This window comes from Somniosus microcephalus, chromosome 29 (genome assembly GCF_052327205.1).
Source record: "Somniosus microcephalus isolate GS21.2 chromosome 29, FLI_Smic_1.0, whole genome shotgun sequence".
NCBI lineage: Eukaryota > Metazoa > Chordata > Chondrichthyes > Squaliformes > Somniosidae > Somniosus > Somniosus microcephalus.
Window position 1 is genome coordinate 17770870 of NC_141015.1, and position 23267 is coordinate 17794136.

The window sequence follows — 23267 nt, forward strand, 5'->3', positions numbered from 1 at the left end:
GAACTCCAAACCATCGTAAACACCTTCACCGAAGCGTATGAGAGCATGGGCCTTACACTAAACATCCGTAAGACAAAGGTCCTCTACCAACCTGCCCCCCCCCCCCCGGATTATCAAAATCCATGACAAGGCCTTGGACAACGTGGACCACTTTCCATACCTCGGGAGCCTACTGTCAACAAGGGCAGACGTCGACGACGAAGTCCAACACCGCCTTCAGTGTGCCAGTGCAGCCTTCGGTCGCCTGAGGAAGAGAGTGTTTGAAGACCAGGACCTCAAACCCAGCACTAAGCTCATGGTCTACAGGGCAGCAGTGATACCTGCCCTGCTGTATGCCTCAGAGACATGGACCATGTACAGCAGGCACCTCAAAGCACTGGAGAGGTACCACCAACGCTGCCTCCGCAAGATCCTGCAAATCCGTTGGCAGGATAGGCGCACCAACGTCACTGTTCTTGCTCAGGCCAACATCCCCAGCATCGAAGCTCTGACCACGCTCAATCAGCTCCGATGGACGGGTCACATTGTCTGCATGCCCGATATGAGACTCCCAAAACAAGTGCTCTATTCGGAGCTCCGGCACGGCAAGAGAGCCCCAGGTGGGCAGAGGAAATGCTTCAAGGACACCCTCAAAGCCTCCTTGAAAAAGTGTAACATCCCCACCGACACCTGGGAATCCCTGGCCCAAGACCGCACAAAGTGGAGGAGAAGCATCCGGGAAGGCGCCGAGCACCTCGAGTCTCTTCGCCGGGAGCAAGCGGAAGCCAAGCGCAAGGAGCACACGTCAACCCAAGCACCCCACCCACCCGCCCCTTCAACCACTGTCTGCCCCACCTGTGACAGAGACTTCAGGTCCCGCATTGAACTCCTCAGTCACCTGTGAACTCATTTTTAATGTGGAAGCAAGTCATCCTCGGTTCCGAGGGACTGCCTAAGAAGAATAATTCCCAGTCCTAATTTTTCTGTAACCGTGTCTCAGTAATCCCTACTATGTCTGGTTCCTCGCAATGCACGATTGCCTCCAGCTCCTGTTTTATTACGGACACTCTGTGGATTGCTGTACAGACAGTTTAACTCATTTTTAGTAACAGTTCCCCTCTTTTTACACTCCTTTTCTTTCTTTATTCCCTGGCCATCAATGTCCTCTATTTTTTTCTATACTCTCCTTTTCCTGTTTTGTTTATATTTAGGCTGGTTTCATTTGTTGTAGATCCTTCCCCCCCCACCGTCTTACTGGTTTAAAGCCTTTCCAATAGTGCAGCTCTCTCAGTACTCCATAGGAATGTTAGTTTAGATTATGTGCTGGTGTGGGGATCAACCTTGCAACCTGATCCAAGAGGTGGGAGTGGTAGCAGCTAAGCCAAGCCTCTATTGAGGTTTATGGAACTAACAGCCTGTTCAAGGTGCTGGTTCTTGTAAACTCAACACTGGGGAAATACCTCCCTGATGCAGTGCTATGTGAATAGTAGCTTCAGCAAGGGAGAGAAGGGAAGTATTTTTGCTATAGGTCAGTCATGTGATGTATTGCTTCTGTAAATTTGCTACAATGTAGTGATTGGCAAACAAATGTAAGCATCAGAAACCTCTGCTGATTTAAGACCATCCATGAACAGTGTCATCTAGTACACTTGTATCTCCATTTGTGAAGGCATTGATTTATGTCAACTTTCTACTGAAGACTTAAACAAGTACCTGCTGTACGGGTACTTCAAACCTTGCCCTTCCTGCAATGTGGGTCTGAATGTGACTAGACTTAACGCCGCTTCCACGGTAGTTCTCTCCCAGGAGTAATTCTGCAGAAGTTTTTTTGTGATCAGCCTTTACATGAGCAATCTAATTCTCATTAATACATCTTGGCATAAAAGGTAGAGGAAGAAATGGGGAAAGTCCCACTTTTTACTTGCATCTACTTTCTCATTAAGCTTTATACATAGGAAAATAGTGCCCTAAATGAGCAAGGACCCAAGATTTTGCAGCGGTGGGTTATTTTGTAACTTTGAATTTTGACCACCAGCAACCTTTTTTCATTGGCAAAATGTAGCATTCCTTGTTTTAAAACCTAAAAATAGTTGGGGAATTTAAAACTGAATCAGAAGGATGAAACACAGTAGAAAAAAGTATGTTTCTGATTGGACTACAGTATTAACAGACTCATGAGCTGAAACCGCCATCTCTTCTAATTCTAACAGATATTGATTAGTGTAGCCCAGGTTTAACAATTAACCCAGACTCAAGAGTTGGATCTCTTCGTGGACAATATGGGGGATGCCCGCCATCTTATCACCACCGAAGGTGGAAAAATAGCACACCACATGACCACTATGGGCTAAATTAATTGGTCAGATTTATTTATAGGTAAAATAATAGATTGAAGTCACAAGTTGTAGCAAAGTACTAAACAGTAAACTTACACAATATATGAACTGGTTAAAATAAAAAGTCCAAAATTCTTGCTGTGCTTCTCAGCAAATTCTTATTAACAAGTGTTCTGAAGGTGATTCATGAGATGATTACTCATTGAGTCACCACGCATGAAGCCGAGGCAAATAGCTTTAACGTGTTGGAACAAGATAGGTTTGTTGCAGGGTATCCTGCAAAGGCAGATATGAGACAGAGGTCAGAAGAACCTGAAGATGAGAACTCGTGTAAGAATTAGGATTGCAAATAAAGAACACTTAGATTATCTGAATCACTGGGACAATCAGTGATATACGTACATTGATCGACAAGTTGGTCAGGCAATAGAGCGGAAATGGGTGAGACGATTGGAGCTCCTTTACAAGTAAGGTAAGTTGAGGAGATGGTGTGACTTCATTAATGGACAGTCATGGAATGGGTCCTGAAGGCCAGCACATTTCTTTACAATGTAGAGTGCATCTGAGATTTCAGGGCTCCTGGGCATAAATCAAGCAGCTAAGCAATCTAACTTTGTGCCACAGCTGTACTCTATTTAGGTAATTATTGAATGGTTCGCTGGGAAGTTCCCTACAATTAGACTAACCTATAGCGTACTAGGCCCATGATAGTTGATATAATTTTGTCAGCTGCCATCTTGGATGAATGAGGCCTTCTGAGCTTATAGGATGAATGAACAACTTGATGCATTTCCTCAATCTTAAAAGGAAGAATTTGCATTTATATGGTGATTTTCATGTTCTCCGACATCCCAAAGCACTTCACATCAGGAGAACTCCCCTGCTCTTCTTTGAATAGTGTCATGGGCTATTTTACATTCATCCAAACACCTGAAACACTAAGTTAACAAAGCAGTAAAAACAATTAAAGGAGGAAATGCCAATTTAAAAATTAGGGCAAATATTCTGTCCAGCAAAAAAAAACTGACAGGAGCGGGATAAACATAACTGGGGCTGGATTCCAAGCCAGCACATGGCTATCTGGGAATGTGGCAACAGCCCCTTTGTGGGATTATTTAGGTTTAATGCTTCATTCAAAAGACAGTGCAGCACACCCTCAGCAATGCACTAAAGTGTAAGCCTACATTATGTATTCAAATCTCCGGAGTGGGGCTTGAATCTGCGACCATTTGACTGTGGTGCGAGTGCTACCACCTATTAGTGAAACATACCAATATTAAGGCAGGCTTTCTTTGCCAATTTTTCTACTGTTCCTCCACCCTCCCTTGGGGCATTGCCTCATGCTGGGGTAAGATCATCCTCCAAGCACCACACCCAAGTGGGAATTCTTCATATACTTCTTCGCCTGGTAAGTTATCAGCCCAGCTTTGGTTCACCAGACCATATGCTCTCATTGCCAATGTCTGCTGTAGCGGAGGACCACTAAGATACAACAGTCTGATTGTCACCTCCCTGCCCTATATAGTGAGATCCAACAGCCTCTGCTCAGAACTTCCCCAGTTGGTTCAGTTCAAGAATGAAATATAGCAGGAAAATCAAACCCACTTCCACTCTTCACTGTATCAATGACCCCCACCCAAGTGTATAGGACAAACGTTCACTCTCCCACAACAACTTGCATTTATATAGCACCTTTTACATAATCAGGCAGAAATTGACACCGAGCCAAAGAAGGAGACGTTAGAACAAGTGACCAAAAAGCTTGGTCAAAGAGGTAGGTTTTAACGTGGGTCTTAAAGGAGGGGGGGGAGATAGAGAGGTTCAAGGAGGGAATTCTGAAGCTCCGGGCCTAGATGGCTGAAGACACAGCCGCCAATGGTGGGGGATGCACAAGAGACGAGGGATGCAGAGTTTTGAGAGTTGTAGGGTGGAAGGAGGTCATAGAGATAGGGAGGGGCGAGGCCATGGAGAAATTTCAACATGATGAAAATTTTAAAATTATGGCATCAGTGGACCAGGAGCCAAAGTAGGTCAGCGAGCACAGGGGTGACAGGTGAACGGGACTTGATGCGAGTTAGGATACAGGCAGCAGAGTTTTGGATAAGTTTATGGAGGTTGCAAATTGGGATTTTATTTAAGCTCTATATCTCTCCCTTTACTGTATATCTCTGTCCCTCCTTTTGTTGCTTAAGGGCTGAATTTCCCGCTCTTTGGAAGGGCAGCTGCGCAATTCGTGTTTTTCTGGGGTTTCTGTGGCTCTTCTATCGAAAGCAGACGGACAACCGGGAGAATTTGACCCCAACCCAAAGAAATTCATCCCCTTAATACTGTAAGAATTAAGTTTGAAAGAGTGCATTTGAAGCCCTTTGTTTTTAGGCACTATGCCTATGTTACCCTCAGCCCTACAACCATCCCCACCAAGATCTCTGCACTCCTCCAATTCTGGCCTCATATCCCCAATTTTAATTGCTCCACCATTGGCGACAGTACCTTCGGTTGCCAAGGCCCTAAGCTCTGGAATTCCCTCCCTAAACCTCTCCACCTACTTTTAAGAAAATCTACCTCTTTGACCAAGCTTTTGGTCACCTGACTTAATAGCTCCTTACGTGACTCGGTGTCAAATTTTGTTTGTTAACTCTCCTGTGAAGCACTGTGGTACATTTTACTGTTAAAGGAGCTATATAAATGTAAGTTATTGCATCATTTTTCTTCTGTGCATAAATCTAACCACAGTTTAGGCTGTACACTTCAGTTAGTCAGTGTGGTATTTTCTGCCTTTTGGGAAATAGCACAAACGTAGTGGGTAGAAGAACATAAGAATTAGGAGCAGGAGTAGGCCATACGGCCCTTCGAGATGCCGGTACTTACTGCAGACGTGGTTATCTGGGATCGCAAGGCTCTCCACAAACTCCCACATGCTGCAGCACACCACCTGCACTGCCATCCCTTTATAACCTTGTTTTATTTAATTAACTTAGTTTATAGTTTTGTTTTTAGCTAATTACTAAATCTAGTTTAAGTGCTAGGCAGATTAAATAAAATATTTACCGGTAACAAAGCACTACAAGTATTGAAGGCAAAAGCAGCACCTCCTTCCCCCTCTGCAGGGAATTCCCAAGTTTCACTCTGTGCGTCAGCAGATAGTTTACTTTTATACCTTTGGAGCCACACCCAAGGTACAAGTGCAGTCTCCGCTCCCTGCTCACAGTAATTAGCACCTATTCAAGACCAACACTTACAGCCACTGAGTTAACTGCCACTGACTGCAGTTTCTGTTAACTAGTTTTTAAAGTTCTAAGTTAAATTCAAAATGTTAAAACTAAATTTCACTTTTTACAGTTAATACTCAGTCACCCAGTAATTACCAGGGACTCCCACTCTCTCCAAATTCCCAAGTTTAACACTCTGTTTAAGGGCATACCACTCTATCCCACATGATCACTGGCAAGCTGGTCATTGGAGCACAGGAAACTTGGGTCTGCATATGGAAGTAACATTTTGCCAAGCGTTAGGGAAAATGGCCAGACTGCAAATAATGGCAGCAAAAGTGGGACAGGTATAACTCACTGACCGAACAGGTGGTTTAAAATTTAACTGAAGGAGCAGCAGTGAGCACAACGAAATTGGGCAGAGATCTAGAATTAATGTAGGAGTTAGTTGCCACTTTCTGGAAGTTGTTCCAAGTGATTTAACGGTATGGTTGCTTGATCTAGAGTCCAGCACTCGTTGGAAGTCCGAGGGAGACAATCACCTTGCGGCCTCAAAGAAGCGAGCCAACGAGCAGGTGGGAACTAACCAACCAGCGAGCCGTTTAGCAGAACCAGACTCAATCAGCCCAAAGGGGTAGTTCGAGCAACAGAAAGTTATGAATGCAAACAAGTGGGTGGGTACAGCAAGCAGATTGCAGTCTGGGAGGCACGAGACCAGGACAGTGTGGGGTCCAAATGCTTTTTGGAAGACACGAGACTGACACCGAGCTCACAGAACGAATGACATAGGGTGTAGCCTGATCCTGGTGTGAGGGATAGTTAGTTTGTAGAGGATCAAAGTGCCCATTCATGATATTTCAAGGACAGAGTGTAACTGAAGTGCCAAAAGTTGGGACAGGAGTTTGCGTTCTGGCAGTGAGGCGTATTGTTGGGTAACAATGTAAATATTAACAGGTCAGTAACCTGTGCAGGTATTATGGGACAGGTGTTGCTGAAACAGCCAAACCATTACATGACCAGCATCGCCAGTTGGTCAGTGTCCAGGAACCCACGAGCTGAATGGGATTGATGTGAGCTTCAGTACGCTAAGCCTACACAAGGCCATACAGAGGCAGGTGGAGGCCATATTTTAAAGAACAGCATAAGCCTGTAAGGAAGCAAAATAAAGTTGGTCTTACTTCAAGACAGTCTAATGGACCGTGGATGTAATTAAAAGGCATTTCAGTAATTAGTTGATACCAAGTTCCACAGGAGGATACATTTGCATCATCCTTTTCAGATGGGAAAATAACTTGTTAAAACTAGTATTTAATGCTCAGACACAAAACAGCTTTCTGTTCATTCTAGCCTTGAAAGGTGAACACCTGCCTGAGAAAGACCATAGATCTGAAAAGAGAGGGAGTGCAAGTCAAGTTGGGGGTATGGTCTGCGTGCTGCAAAGACAGGACAATCAAATGTGTTGAATGAAGTAATGCTATGGAACTTGTGAATTGTCACGTAGGAGGGTAGAGGGAAAAAAAGTTTTTAAAAATGGGCGTTAGAATGGATACTTTGGAATTGGAAGGTTTGGCTCACCCAGTACACCGAATCTGGAACTTAACGGGTTTGAATTCTCCAGCTAAAACGCACAAGGTTTTGTCTAAGTGCATGTTTAGTCAATCAATTATTATACGGTCAATAAATCTGTAAACTTGATATAAATGCTGTGAACCTTCTTATTTTGAGGAGTTAACATAAGCTCAGACAGGTACGTAGAGGCACATTGCAAAGGCGAGAGGCCCACCGAGCAGACGAGAGGCACATGGTCAAAATTGGAGAGACAGAGCGAAACAACTTTTATCTGAGCAACAGTCAGATTTATCACTCTCTATACAAGGCATTATGTACAACTTCATCTGAACGTGTTGCATTGTATAAAACTGGCTTGTATATTATACCCAGACACCACCCACTAGAAGCACAAGAAAGACAGAGACACTGCTTAGTTTTGCTGCAGCAATTTATTGAGACGATTACATATTTTAAGATCACCATCAAAACCAATATTCATAAATAAGGATGACTGAGGAACCAATGTCCTGGTAGGTTTTTTAATAAAGAAAAAGAGAAGAAATGTAATTAAGTCCACTGTAGCTTCCACACTTCGATTATACAACAAAAATCAGTGGTGGCTACATTAATGAAACAGATTATAGCAAAGAGCTAACATGGGCACCCTATTGGACCAGAAGGACTTGTGTAATACCTCTAAAGTCACACTACCATACGTCAAAGACCTGGCAGCGGGTCATTGTAAAAGGTCAAGTTCTCAAACACAAGCTGACCAACAAAAACAAAAGAGCAGATATGGGAAGCGAGAAAGACAAGCAGGTGTTCACCTCGATAGTGAAATTGGCAATACACACAGATTTTATTCAATTAAAAATTATGAATGAGTGTAAAATGTTGCACACTCAGAACATGTGCTCACTGAAGAGTAAGAAGCTGCACCAGCCTGTGGCAAGGCGGCAGTACTGGGATTTCCATCACCCGCGGGTCACTGCCGAGCACGTCTGCTCTTCAGCTTTCCAGGATATTGACAGATCCAACTAGGGCATTTTCAATCCCGTAATTCAAGAGTCCTGATCCAACCATTTATCAGGACTGAACAGCACCAAGAGGAGACTGAAAGAGGCCACACACCGAGCTGGAGTTGTCAATTGCAGCGCGCACCAAGACCCAACATGTAGTCAGATCAATACCATCGTCCATATTCAGTGAAAGTGACAGAAGAGACCAATACTGCAACTGGTGGGTTTCCAACATTGACATCACATTGCAAGACAATTTCTCTCTCTTCCTTCCTCCCCCCACCTCCCAATGGTCCATTATATGTTTAGGATCAAAACAATAACAAGCATCTTTCAATCAAAAAAGAGTCCATTAAAATAAACAAGTTCAAAATCTCCACATAGTGTCTTGGGATCACTGGATTAAATTTTACTGGGTTTTTTTACATTCCAGTTACTACATTGAAACTACCCACATCTCAAAACATCATCCCCGACTCAAGGATCCTCAGTGGGTGCAACTGATGCAGTTTCAAATGGATCATCCCATTTGTGTCAATAGTTATCTGGTTAGGCCTAATTAGTAAGGATTAAATTGAAAGGTTAGTGATAAAACAATCAAATGTGATGGGCCATCAAATACCCCAAGAAAAGGGAGTTTTGGAATAGGTTAACCATCCTGTGCTCTTCTCTACCACACATATTAAAACTTCGCTGGTTACGGGTCACCACGGACTGTTTTGCCGTTTCTCCTTTACAAAGATCCAATTTTTCCTTCTAAAGAAGTCAAATCCTGAAGCACTTCAATTAAAATTATATCATCAAAAATATTTCAACTTCTGTTCCAAACGTTAACATCTGCACACAAACAGCACGAGAAAAACAGGTAAACTGTTACATGGGAATGAACCACCCCCCCCCAGGGCCGGGAATACTTCCAGCTTCAATACAAATGGACAAGAGTCTGAACAATGAACAGCAGACTCATTTGCTCTGGACAATGGGATTCTATTGCAGCAGTTTTCAGGATTCAATCACTGGATTGGGTGATCACGTACAATAGTGAACGATCTAGCCAAGCATCTTGATGGGACAGCTGGCATTTCACTGAGCCACCTCAGCAAGTATTTAAACATCTTGCCTGTCAATATAAAGACTGGTGCACTACTGATGTTCTGCCACTGGCATTTAGTATATCCATTCATATGTCCAGTACCCTAGCGAGGCAATTTGAGGCACCACATATAACAAATTCATAAAGGCATCTAGGAGCAGATCATTAATGCACCAATTTCACACGCTTGCATTCTGGACTCCTTGTTCTAACAGTGTAACCAGCAGTACTGCTAATCAAATCAGCTAGCAATGGCCCTGAATACAGGTTAACTAATAGGTTAGCTAATATACCCACGCCCCCCTCCCCAACCCTACCCTGCCCTGGAGGGTGTTAGCAGTGGGACAGGCTGCATATTGCCACGGATGAAAATGGTCACTTTTATGGGGCGGAGGAAACGCTGTTCTGAATACATAGATCTCCCCATCGTGTTGACTCTACCCAGTTTCACAGTACAACTCACACACACCAGAAAGGATTTGAACACAGAGTAGTCTTCAAGGCAGAAGCAAGAAATTGATCAGCAGAATCTCATCAGATGGGGTTAAGTGTGCGTCTGATGGAGTTCCAGAATAAAGGCAAGTCAGCCCATTCATCTTTAGCGCTGGTGGTTCAAAGCTACAAAGAGAAAAAAAGGTAAAAAGGTCATTGATCGGATGCAAGGTCTGTCTATTGTATTTCAGGAAAGACATTTTCAACACCTTTGGCTTCATAAGAACTGCTCTAAATCCCAGTGGAAAGTCTTTCCTCGGTTACCTGTGCATGAGTCAATCACCGCCACGTTGCTCCACAATACATTTCGGATATCTGCTCAGACCAAAGTGTCATGGTTACAGCACCTGAAATATCAAATAGGTTGAGGCAGACAGCTGCAACCAGAGGCGGAAGGGAAAGTTGTTGGCCAACGTCACACAACGCTTACCTTATATTAAAGTCAATTGTTGATTAACCTTTAATTATTAAAAAGATTCCTAAAAGAAATTCAAAGGCATCAGAGCAGGTAGTGAAAAGGGAGAGAATGGAAAATCCGAGTCAAAGCAAAGAAAAAAAGGTCTTGTGCAGAAAAGTAAAAATGAAGCTGCAACTTCCAGCTCACTGACCAAAAATTTGGCAGATAATTGGAAATGGTTTAAGTTATTTGTACGAAGTACTGGAGCAGATAATGAAAGCATCCATTTGCCTACATCACTCTGGGGGGAACCTACTAAATATTATTTCAACTTGGAGAGAATCAGCACTGAATGTAGTAAACACAATCAACAGTAGCCTCTTGATCCGTGCAGAGAATGGGAGAAACCATTGGTCAGTATGGAACTTAATTAAGGACTCGGGTAAAAAGCATATGTAGTGACTGCCAGTTAGCTTGTGGAATACCAGATAATTCTATCAGAGAAAAGGTGCTCAGAAAGCAAGATCTGATGTTAGGTACAGTGGACTGGTAGAACAGCCAAAGCCATAAAAGGTAGCAACCCAAATAGAAATGCAGGCAGAAAAATGCTGCAAATCAGATTAACTGAAAAATCCAATGCCGAGAGGGGGGACTGGGGGCGGGAAAAAGAGATTGGAGGCAGGAAGAATTGTGCAGATGGCGTATACACAACACGCGACTAAGATCAAATCTTTATTTTGAAGGAAGATGAACATTTATTGATGATCCTTTACTTCAGCTGAAAAGTAATAGAGTGGAGGCGTGCCATTTAGGCATGGGTCGTACAAAGGTATTTAAGTAGCGTGCAGTTCCTCCCCTAGTGTCCTTCACATTCATTTAAATGCATCACATCCCCCTTCAGATGTCTGGCAGACAATTTTCTCCCCAAGTCTCGGCAATTCTTGAACTGGCCGTTAGGAAGCAGGCATGAACAACAGCACGGAGTCTCCCTCCATTCCTTGACTCCGTGTGAAAGCAACCCCATGTTAGCTGACATTACATGAATCAGACACAATACTGTGTCTGTGCCGTGTCACTCCAGGTGTATCGCGCCATGAAAATATCCTAAACTTAGGTATAAAAGTACAAAGAAAAGGTACAAATAGTTAAAGTCCCGATTCCTACCTTGTGTGTCAATACCAGGAACGCTGGTGCACAAGACTCCCATCGCAACGTTACAAACGGTTAAAAGCCCTGGGTACACCCTTCTGCTCTAGCTCGCATTACAGAAAAATACTGTGTGTGTTACCAACCTAACTGGAGGGCTCTTTTCCAGTCACTTCTGATCAACAGACTCCATTGACCTTTGGGATATAGGCACCCCGTGGGCCTTGTTCAATCTACATGGAAAAGACAAATCATTAGACAAGGATTTAACCTATTGCTTCAACACTCAGACAAGATAAACTAAAGGGTACAATCCTAAAGGGGGTGCACGAACAGAGAGACCTGGGGGTATATGTGCACAAATCATTGAAGGTGGCAGGGCAGGTTAAGAAAGTAGTTAAAAAGGCTTACAGGATCCTGGGCTTCATAAATAGAGGTACAGAGTACAAAAATGTGGAACTTATGATGAACCTGTATAAAACACTGGTTTGGCCCCAACTGGAGTACTGTGTCCAATTCTGGGCACCACACTTTAGGAAGGATATAAAGGCCTTAGAGAAGGTGCAGAAAAGATTTACGAGAATGATTCCAGGAATGAGGGACTTCAGTTACGTTGATAAGACTGGAGAAACTGGGATTGTTCTCCTTGGAGCAGAGAAGATTAAGAGAAGATTAGCTGGAGGTGTTCAAAATCATGAGGGGTCTGGACAGAGTAGATACATAAACTGTTCCCATTGGCAGAAGGGTCGAGAACCAGAGGACACAGATTTAAGGTGAATGGGAAAAGAACCAAAGGCGACATACGAGTGGTTAGGATCGGGAATGCACTGCCTGAAAGGATGGTGGAGGCAGACTCGATCTCATCTTTCAAAAGGGAGTTGGATAAGTATCTGATAGAAAAAAATTTGCAGGGCTATGGGGAAAGGGCAGGGGAGTGGGATAGCTGAGAGTCGGCACGGGCTCCACGGGCCGAATGGCCTTCTTCCGTGCTGTAAACATTCTATGATTCTATGAGATAATAAGAACACGAGTAGGCCAGTCAGCCCTCAAGCCTGTTCCGCCATTCAATTAGATGATGGCTTTTCTGTATCTTAACTCCATTAACTACCCTGGTTTTATATCTCTTAATACTCTTGCCTAACAAAAATCTTAAAACCAAATAATAACTTCTTGCTTCTGAAACTGCTCCGTCAGGACATTTCCTCCCTGACATGCCAGAAATTCCCCGTGTGCCTTTATTTGGCTGTGCAAAACCGTGCTCTGCATTGACTTAATGTTTAGTGAACATGCAGCCACTGCACAAACAAACCCCTCAGCTACTGCCAATTCCAGACTCCCTGGGCTGACTACTTTCAGTTTCCACCTCAGATAATGCAGCAGAAAACAAACGCTCTATTACGTCTGCAATCCTGGGCGGGTGGGACATGGCTTCATGAATGCAGTTCACCTACCACCCAATTCTCCCCCTCCCAAGTCTGTACAAATTCCATTACTGACCCGGCGAGGACCTTTGTACAGCCACTTCTCTGGATCAAAAGGCTCCTTAAAGTGAGCAAACATATCGCCAAATGGTTTGGATTGGCTGGATTGATCCTAAATGGAAAAAGAAAAAAGTTTATGGATCAGAGATTTGACGGAATTAATCAGAAACGGTTGCAAATATTTATGTAATTTAGATTACTAAGACTTTGCTCCAACCCTCAAGGAAAATGGCTTTAACTGCACCAGATCTGATCTCTCCCTATTACAATGAAAATGACAGTAAAACCCTATCAAAGAGATGTGTTGGAGAAAGGAGCATCCTCACTTTTTCACCTAATACAAGCATCAAGCGCCCAGTGCTCTGGCACAGTATCGATCAGATGCAGGGTAGAGCTTCATTTACCCTAAAAGATACCCACCCCCAAAGTTTTAACATCTCCTCTCCTAATGCTCAACTGTGGTCCCTGTCCCACAGCTGCCGACAACCAAGCAGCTGTTTTTCCACTTGAAGTCAGACAGCAAGCACTAACAGGCTATGCAGCCACATAGGAGAAGATGGCGACAGCATCACAGCCAACCTGAATCAGTCTGTGCTGGTTTCAAATCCAAGTACCAAGTGGTAAACTGCTCACGTACTGTGCCACTGTCCCCAGCAATAAATGCTTTGTCATATAAATTTCTCACCCAGTGACGCCATCACCCACAAGTGTAATGCGCTGCATAAATTGTGTTATACGGTGCATAAATGCCACCCTGTTGGAAGGTATGTACATGGATAACAGACTAGGCCAGAATTGGGGCCTCCCAACACTTGCTGGGTAGACGCTTCTGTACAGTTGCAGTAAATCAGTGAAAGATTAGCTGCACAGTACAGCTATACAATACCCAGTCAGATAGCCTATTTACACTGGCAACACTCCACTGCACAGATACTGACCTTTGCAGGAATCTTCTCTCGATCGGCAGAAAGGTTCATATTAAAGAAAAGACTGGACACTTCGGGTATACCATTCAGTTCCTATGCACAAACACAGACAGTTCAATGGACTGTGAAACACCAAGCATTGTAGGCTAATGAATACCAGAACTTTGAAAAATAATTTCCACTTTAGCTGCATTGCACTATCCTCAAGCTTAGTTCAATACAGGGAAGAATAAGCCAAACCAGCAGTGAGGTCAGTCAGATACAAGTTGTGCCCCTGTGCAGTCACACCGAGTTACTCATGAAACTGCTGCAGAGTCACAACAATTGGCGACACCGACATTTCCTGTACACCAACAGCTGGCTCATGGAGAGGGGCTGGGGAGTGAATCAGCCACACCAAAGACCAGCCCCGATATCTGAGCAATAGCAGATTACTGATATTCACCAGTAGACCCAGGGCTCAAAGTCAGAGTCCATTTACACTCCCACGTTCAACTTTCAAAAATCCAATACTAGATTCAAGGAATCTAACTGAACCCACAGCTTGCACCGAGAAGCTGCATCCTCCTACTGGATACATTTGACAAAAATGCGTAGATTGCATTGTGACCTGTCGACCCCATCGCACCTAGAGTCTATCTAACTCAATTCCCCATGCGATCGTCTATCTACGCCAGCTGTCCTATTCTTTGCGGAGATGAACTTGACGGAGGAGAAAGATGTCAATTACATCAAAAATCTCCTGGGTTTTGACAAACAACACAGACATACGCAAGCAACCCTTTTTACCGCAAAAAACTACTCTATGATCAACACCAACTGGGGTTTGTGTCATGCTCTATGAGCTATGCATAACTTGTCTTGATGACTCTTATGTTTTAATGCATTTCCTTGTAAAGCGCTCAGTGAGTGAGATGTAAAATGACTAAACCAGTCACACAAAACTTCTGGACAGTAATCATTTGATGGCGTTCAGGTAGAGGTCAAAGTCGGAGGTAAATCCTATCCAATAGAATAATTGGCAAGCGTAGGACAATGTGCAACCATAGCAGCCTGAAAATGAAAGGCGGCTTCGGCCCCAGTCTGTTAGTTTAGAACCCAGCTCGTTGAGGTGAAAGCACAGCTTTCTAATCATTAGCCTCATTAAACGGGGACCTTTGGAATTGTTACTGAAGATCTTTTACCCATTTAATGATTTTTAAGCAATGTCCACGAGGCTAATGCGCTAGAAAGCCTTCATACCTTTCACAAACGAAATACTAAGCTGGATATCTAACAGTATATAAATCAAAGGAGTAAAACTGTAACCCACGTACCACTGCTGGGAATTGCTTCCATTATTAATGATGTCCGAGACCTAGTTCAAGTCTGTTTGGTCCTTAAAACATAGCTCACCTTTTCTAATATCTCATGTGGCTCGGTGACCATGCTCGTGAAGCGCCTTGGGACATTTTACTACGTTAAAAGCTCTATATAAATGCAAGTTATATAAATAACTTAAACTGTGATAACTCACAGGTTCAGCTAAAAAAAAAAGTTCATTCAGTGGAGTCACACAACTTGTTCCAATCTCTAATACTTACTACCCAGAATGTACCAAAAGATCTCATTGATATTCACGGCTGTTCACTGCCTGCCAGTCCACTTTACTAGTGAGGCCCAATAACTACTTTCACTCGTAGAGATTTCAGAACTAAAGTCAGGGTGCATGAACTCCCCAATTTATTCAGTGCAGTAAGGGACAGTGAGCCAGCAGCAAGAGTGTGCCAGGCATAAAAATGGTAGCCTCCTAATTGTCACAGGCTGCAAAGGGAGATGGCGCTTGCCCAGATTGCAAAGAAGTATCCGCAATCACTGGGAACATAGTAGAGCTCCGGCCGCGGGGAAAGAGGCGCGACTGTGTGGAGGAATGCTTCAGGCATTTCCACGGCAGGCAAATTTACGGCCGCTGTTGATTCTTGTAGAACTTGCTTCTGAAATTTGTGTTTCTCTTGTTACTGCAAATGCTCATTGGTTTAAAATGCAGTATGGCCACCTTGAGAAGTGAAGCAAAGTATTAATTTTTAAGCGATGATTGGTTTTGTGCTGGCTACTGATTTTCCTACCCATCTGGTGAATGGAACTGCTTCATTATTGGCCCACCTAGCTCAATGACAAAACGATGAAGCAATCCACGCTATTAAATTAAACAGGTAGTAAACAGACTAAGCAATATGATTCAGTACAGTTTTGGGGGCAGGGTGGAGATTCTTACTTGTGTGTTCTTGCGCAACAGAAATTTATTTTCTATTTCAAACTCGGCTCCCTTCTCTGTGCCCTCGGGTGTTTTAGAGGCCACCGACTTATCCAGATTCATGGGCGTGTCGACTGGAGTGTTTGACTTCAGCTCTTCAGGCGACTTCACAGGACTGTTGACGGGGGACTCCGGGAGTGGCTCTTGTGCGGCTCTGGACTGGGGATGCAGCCACTTGTCTAATTGGTTCTGCTGCTGCTCTGTGGCCCATTTGCTTGGCTGACCAGTCTGCACGCCATTCTTGTCCTTCCCTCCTTGTTTGAGGAGCCACTCGTTGACCGCCTCCTTTTCGCAGCTCCGGCCGCACACACACTCCGAGAAGCTGCTGCACTGCTCGTTGGCTTTGCATGCGTCCGCCACGCGGATTGGCGGCGGGGACGGACGATGGCGGGCATCATTTGGTGAAGCAGGCGGCGACTTCTTGGCACCGTGGTGCTCGCTCAGGCACTTCAGCTTGCCCAGGTTTTCAATCTCGATCGCTTTCGTCTGAACACCACAGCAACTACCACAGGATTCACCCTTGCTAGGCTTCAAAAGCCACTCGCTGGTGGTATACTTCTCTCTGAAAGGCCAAGTGATGGATTTCCACTGGTCTTCATTGACGCTGCTGCCACTTGCTTTTTCAGAATGTGCGTTCTTCACATCGGCGACACTCACTTTTCCAGAAGGTGGGCTTGGCTCTTCCATTTCTTGGTCCACAGCCTCCATATCAGATTCCTCGATTAGCTCAAAGGTGGAAGAACTACCAGATGACTCGGTACGCTGACGTGCAGGGGCATTCTTGGTAGGATCGGATTTCTGCTGGTTGGGAAGTAGCCAGTGCTCAAGGCCTTGCCGATGCCCCCAGGCCTGCAATTTGTAGTAATTTAGGTCTGTTGGAGTTTCATTAGTGGAACTAGCGCGCTGCTGTGCAGTGGTCTTCTCTGTCGAGTCATCACTCTGCTTTGTGGGAAGCAGCCAGTGCCCCAGGCCCTGCCGGTGACCCCAGGCCTGCACTCTGTAGTAGTCTGGGTCTTTTGGGCTCAGGTTACAGCCGATGGTGGCTTGGGTGCATTGTTGAGGAGTGATGTTCTCCGCTGAGTTACTCTTCTGCTTTTTGGGAGGCAGCCAGTGCTCGAGGTCCTGATCATCTCCCCAGGCTCGCATTTTGTAGTGGTCCAGATCTGTTGCACTCAGGTTTGATGGTGATCCCTATGGAAAAATTAAAGTCAGTCAATTTCATACATTCTTGATACTTAACACTAGCCAGACCTCAGACTGAATCCCATCATTAATCAATTCCAGAGATGCACACACATAAACCAAGCATAGAATTCCAAATATACCAACTATCCCGGTTCAATGCCATTATATATCCTCTGATCCACCTTCTGTTCATCTCACAGGGTTGCCTCCAACAGGCATATTTCCAAAGGTTAGTAGCAAAACATGGGGCAAGAGCAGTTGCTTTAGTTGCCAATCTCCAGGTAAGTATCATTGGTAGTACATGTCCTTAGGTTTTGACTAGTCCCAGATAGGCTGAGCTCACTTCCGGCCAGTGTGGACATCTGCTCAACGCCAAAGAAAGTCCACAACCAGAGTAATAGAAGCTTGCAAAAATAGTAACATGCAAAGTTGCTGTGGGTATTAATGAATCCACTCTGCAGTATAAACAGGCTCAATTCAATATGAAGGGAAACAGCTCACCTTACAGACCATTCAATATGAGCTGAGCGTTAGTGGTCCTCAATTAGGAGAGCTTGCCATTTAAAATCAAGTGAAAGATCGACACCCAACTGTAGACACGTATGGTTTGCCAATCATACACTTTCCTGTACTATGTTTAAAATATCTAATGGTTTGATAAATTGCACTGCCAAGATTAGATGGGCCACAGTTCAAGGATTAATATCTTTTATCAGCACTTAATGGGAACCTTTAACCAAGCAATGACATTTGTACTTTAACATACTTTAACAGACCAATGTACCACATCACACCCCATTTTATTTTACTATTAAAATATAGATTAAAACTTTATACACTTTAAAAATAGCAAGTCATGAAAATTTACATCAAGTTAAATCCAGCTCCAGCCTCAGACATACTCACACAAACAAAAAGACATTCGGGTGACGTGTAGCAAACAGTTGTGTCTTTAGTTTCAAACCAGTCAGCTAGTCTCCATTTTTAGGTTGTCCCTGGATTAGAAGCAATGCAAAACTCTCTCGACTTCTCCCACCTTCAAGCATTTCCTTAACCCTGTAACGTTATAGCCTTAACGAGACTGAAAGCACTGAACTAGAGGCGTTTTCATTTTTTTTTTAAAATATAGACACATCCAATTAAATTCCACCTTGTATCAAAAGGTTTGAACAACTGCCCAAAAGCCACACTGCAAGCTAGGACCTTCCTTTGGTCTCGTGAAACATCACTCTGCGAGGGCCCACCAGAAAATCTCCAGAGCTGGGCAGAGATATAAATGGATGCTTTCACTTGGACTTTACTGGCCTTTACACAAAAAAAACATCCGTATCACAATTGTTCTTTGTTGCAAATGGATTTAGCTCAGAAATTTCATTATATATATATATAAAAAGAATGAGAAAGCATGCGGATACCAAGTCTTTACTGGCAGCTCAGTACAAACAGTTCCACAATGTCACATCATTTAAAGTTCAGGAAGCTGTCAGAACATACTGATAGATCGGTGTGTATTACATGCGACAGGAGGAAACAAACACGTTATTCCTACACGAAGCTCTTAATTCAGTATCGCAAATTGCTCCTAGCAGTGACAGACACTAGTAGTGAGCTATTTAGAAATAGTGACAACAGTATCGAACACTCCACCCTAACTATCAGCATTGAACAGAATTTACATCTGCAGGCAGTGTATCAATACCCACCTGGCCTGACTGTTTCAGCAGACAATCTTGCAGGTTCAACATTGGCATCCGTACAGCAGGAGGGCTACACAGCCAGTCAGCGAGTGGGCAATCCTTTCCGCTGGGGAATGTTTTCTGTAAGAACAAAGCCAACATTAGAGCTATTGCATTAAGTTAGGGATATAAAGTAGGCACAGTCAGCTTCTACAGCACAACATATGGTTCACGAGATGGCCCAATGCCCCAGAGTGTGACACCTGCAGTGTGCTGCACAAGTGCACAGAGAGACCGAAAAGAAACAGGTCCGGCACAATGTTTCATGGGGCATTAAAATCTCTGGTCATTCCACCATGGGAGGCACAGAACAGATGCTTGCTAATTTTCTCATGAGCTACAACCAGGTGATCGGCACTCACCCACGGCCTGAATGAAATATAGTCCCCCCACAGTATACCCATCACCCGAATAAAACACATAATATACTCAATATGCCAATACATTACAGCCCTAAGGTTAAAGCTGAATATCACTGTTGTACAGGAGCAGTTCTATAATGCCACAAATCTTACCTGCATGCTTGAATATAATCCACAATGCCACGATTCAATTGCGAAGACATTTAAATACAACTCTTGGTGCAACACCAGCTTAATCACAAAACATTAATAGTGTACTTGTAATTAAGGCTTTGAGAGTCTTTGAGCAATGATCCCATCTTGAAAGAGCTGCCACTTTGGATATTACAAGGATCAAGGTTACAACTGAAGACAACCAAAGTTAGCGGCGTTTGATAGGAAAGCGAGCAGACACACTTTAACATTCAGGTAATAATGAACTGCACTCCAATGTTCAATTCACGTATAAACTAGTTGATACTCCAGAAAACTCCACTTCACAGCTGGATTTAAAGCGGTGCGTGGAACTATCCAGCAACAGTACAGGTAATGGGAGCTACAAATCACAGCAGCAAAAGTAAAATGCACCTTTCATTTGTCTGAACAGCAACCAGTGATCCCCGACATTGCCCAATTTTACACTCTTAACCCTGCTAGAATGGTTTTCAATCCCTGTGCATTCCCAGCACAATCTGTAGCCTTCATACAGCAATTGGCACCATGAATGTGTTGTGCACTTTGCACATACTCTCCAGCATGTGGTGAAAAAGTGCAGCTTTTAAACAATACAAAGCACAGATCGGGATCAACAAAATCAGCTCACTAGAACTGCAGAGGTCACAAATTACTTACCTTTGTCAGCATTGGTACCAAGCAGTAATCCAGATCAGCTGCCATGCTGCAAGAATTCCTGCACTCAGTCTCTGAAATCTGCACCAGACCAGAAATAATTCCTTTAGTTCTTTGATTCCTGTAGTTGTGCAGCCAATATACACAAAGAATCCTACCGGTCACACTTGCCAAACTAAATCTGCACTCATTGTCACTCGCTTGGTGTAAATGCTAACTAAACTTTTGTCCCAAAACTTGGAACTGCATTAGTCACCTGCCTTTTACTTCATAACAGAGATTCAAATTCAGCCCAGAAATAGGATGATTACCTCTTCTCGGAGTGAGAAACTGTTCTTCTAATCGACGTTTAAAATCTACCCCAAGACTCCAAATCCATCCAATCATTAGCCACCATGTTGATACGACAAAAATTGTGATCCTGCCTGACTGTTTGGTCACTAAAGCAGCTTTCGCGTGGCACAGATTATACCTCTCACAGCCACAGCAGTTAGCAGCATCGGTAAAGTGGCACTCATCACCTGTTGAGGCATTTTAACGGGAGCAAGTGAGAGCAGAGCCTTGAGGAATATCAGGGAAAAGAACTGCACAACCTCAAGCTACAAAGTTAAAATGTTGGCTATTCTGATTCTTGTGGGTGCTAAATTTAGATTAATAGTCAGTCGCTTTATTACACTAAAATGTAGGGCCCAATCTGAACAGTTACAACATCAACTGTCATTAGTGAAGCAACCTTTCTCAAAGAAGCCACATGGGCAATTGGCCAATGTAGAAGCCTGCAGTGCTACAAATGAAGTGTGTTCAAGAGTTCATTGTACATTGGTACGCAGCTATTAAAGGGTCATTTCGCACCTCGATACAAGCCTTCCACTAAATCAAACATTTGATTTGCTCCATACCATAAACTCTTATGACAACAAAAACAAATTTTCTTTGAACTAGTAGATAGGTTAAGACTCTTACCGGCGTTTTGATGGTCCCAAAGCTTGTAATGGCTTGGCGGAGTGAAGGGACGTCGGCCTCAAAATTCAGGGTGGGAGATTCTTCTGGTTTCAATGCCAGGTTCTTCAATCTGGAATAGGATATACACCAACTCAGTAAGAGGCTGTGTTGCTTTCTTATTTATTTCATGATCCTTTTGTTTTGGAGGGAGCTGTGGGAGCATATTATAACACAAGCAGGCCATTCTATGTATTCCCCACTTGCCCCTTCAAAGACAGGGGCTTTTGTTTACATGGAGACCACCACAGGTTGGGGTAGTGGTGTAAAGTAAGCTCTCAACTTCCATACAATCTGATTTCAATGTCATTACTGTTCTTTCAGACACTGATTAGAACCTGATTGCTAACTCCAAATATCTTTACTATGAATGGGGCATTATTTGAAACAGTACTGCTGAATCCCAAACCCCCTCCTAATCAGTCACACACAGCTATGCATTGAACAGAGCTGGGCTATTTATTATACCACAAGCTGAAAGCAAAGGTCCCATTTTGCTTACTTGAAGTTATAGAATCATAGATATTTATGGCACAGGAGACCATTCGGCCCATCATGTCTGTGCCGGCTGAAAAAGGGCTATCCAGCCTAATCCCACTTTCCAGCTCTTGGTCTGTAGCCTTGTAGGTTACGACACTTCCAAGTGCATATCCAAGTACTTTTTAAATGCGATGAGGGTTTCTGCCTCTACCACCCTTTCGGACAGTGAGTTCCAGCCTTCCACCACCCTCTGGGTGAAAAAAGTTCTCAACTACCCTCGAATCCTTCTACCAATTGCTTTAAATGAATGCCCCCTGGTTATTGACCTCTCTGCTAAGGGAAATAGGTCCTTCCATTCCACTCTATCTAGGCCCCTCAATTTTACATACCTCAATCAAGTCTCCCCCCTCAGCGTCCTCTATTCCAAAGAAAGCAAGCCTATCCAATCTTTCCTCAGCTAAAAATTCTCCAGTCCTGGCAACACCCTCGTAAATCGCCCTTGTACCCGCTCTAGTGCAATCACATCTTTCTACAACTGAACTCAGATTTCGAGATCACACTTTGTAAGGAATATACAGATCAATAACTTGTAATAAAAAATGCCACAATTCGGAGTGTGGCAACTCTCACCTCTCCAGGCAGGTTGTAATTTGATTGGCTGGAAGGTTAGACTGGGGATGTTCCAATTGATGAATAAGGCAGTTGAACTGACCCAGCAGCTAGGGGGAAATAAAACTTGCAATTTACACAGCACCTTATAGCATGTCAACACCTCTCAAAAATTCTTTGCACAGTTAATTACTCTTGGGAGTGCAGGGACTGCTGCATGGCCAAAGGTGGCAGCTATACTGCGCCTGCAGCAACCTACAGACAGCAGTGTGATGAACACGGAGAAATCACTGCTCCTCTTCAAATAGTGCCGTGGGATCTTTAACGTCCACCTGAACAGGCATATGGGACCTCAGTTTAATGTCTCATTTGAAGGATCACACTGCCAACAATGCAGCACTCCCTCAGTACGTCTCAAGAGTGTCAGCCTAGTTTATGCACTCAAGCCCAACTCCAACTTAAAACATTCCATCTCAGGAGCAGAAGTGCTACCAACTGAGCCAAGCTGCAAGGGGAAGATCTGGTAACGTTTCACTCAGCAGGAAATGCAAGAGGCAAAGATTCATGATGACGTCTCTGGCATTAATAAGAAATTAAATGTGAAGTTGGATCAATCCAGGTATCCATTCATCTGGCCAAATCCAATTAAGGTTTTGATGTGGTCCACTGCTCAAATCAGTTAGAACACTTTTTATTTAAAAAAAAAAACAATTTTAGATTCCAAATCTCCACCACCAGCAGCCTGAAGTGTTATTAGAGCAAGGAACTAAACAACTTCCCTTTATAAAAGGGATGGGGGGTAGGGAGGAGAAGCACAAACGGTCTGTCGGAGAGCCAAAGGGATACAAGGTTGGAAGGAGGTTGCAGAAATAGGGAGCAATGAGATTATGGAGGGATCTGAAAATGAGGACAAGGATAGAACGTTATTAAGTTGAGGGGACTGGGTGGGAGTTAGTGTAGGTCAAAGATGACGAGCAAATGGGACTTAGTGCAGGGCAGGAGATGGGCAGCTGTTTTGGATCAGGTGGAATTTATGAAACGCAGGGGATGATAAGAATCATCAAGCCTAGAGATGATAAAAGCATGGAGAAGGATTTTAGTGGCGATGGGGCAGAGAAAGGGTGGAGGCAGGCAACGTTGGGGAAA

At 43.8% G+C, this 23267-nt stretch overlaps 1 protein-coding gene across 4 annotated transcripts in view; it reads right to left on the reverse strand.

Annotated features, from left to right (window-relative positions):
• Nucleotides 1–7505: 7505 nt before the first annotated feature.
• Nucleotides 7506–23267, reverse strand: part of ncoa4 (nuclear receptor coactivator 4) — a 48795-nt gene continuing 33033 nt past the window's right edge. For 3 of the 4 annotated variants that reach the window (XM_085970279.1, XM_085970280.1, XM_085970278.1), the window contains exons 4-12: nt 22143–22231; nt 20997–21105; nt 20037–20114; nt 18811–18924; nt 15884–17113; nt 13642–13722; nt 12720–12815; nt 11369–11455; nt 7506–9805 (exon numbers count right to left, since the gene is read on the reverse strand). In XM_085970279.1, the coding sequence (XP_085826405.1) occupies nt 11402–11455; nt 12720–12815; nt 13642–13722; nt 15884–17113; nt 18811–18924; nt 20037–20114; nt 20997–21105; nt 22143–22231 (1851 nt within the window). In that variant the 3' untranslated portion in view covers nt 7506–9805; nt 11369–11401. The remainder of the gene's footprint in view (nt 9806–11368; nt 11456–12719; nt 12816–13641; nt 13723–15883; nt 17114–18810; nt 18925–20036; nt 20115–20996; nt 21106–22142; nt 22232–23267) is intronic. The other variant, XM_085970281.1, reaches the window with a different exon arrangement.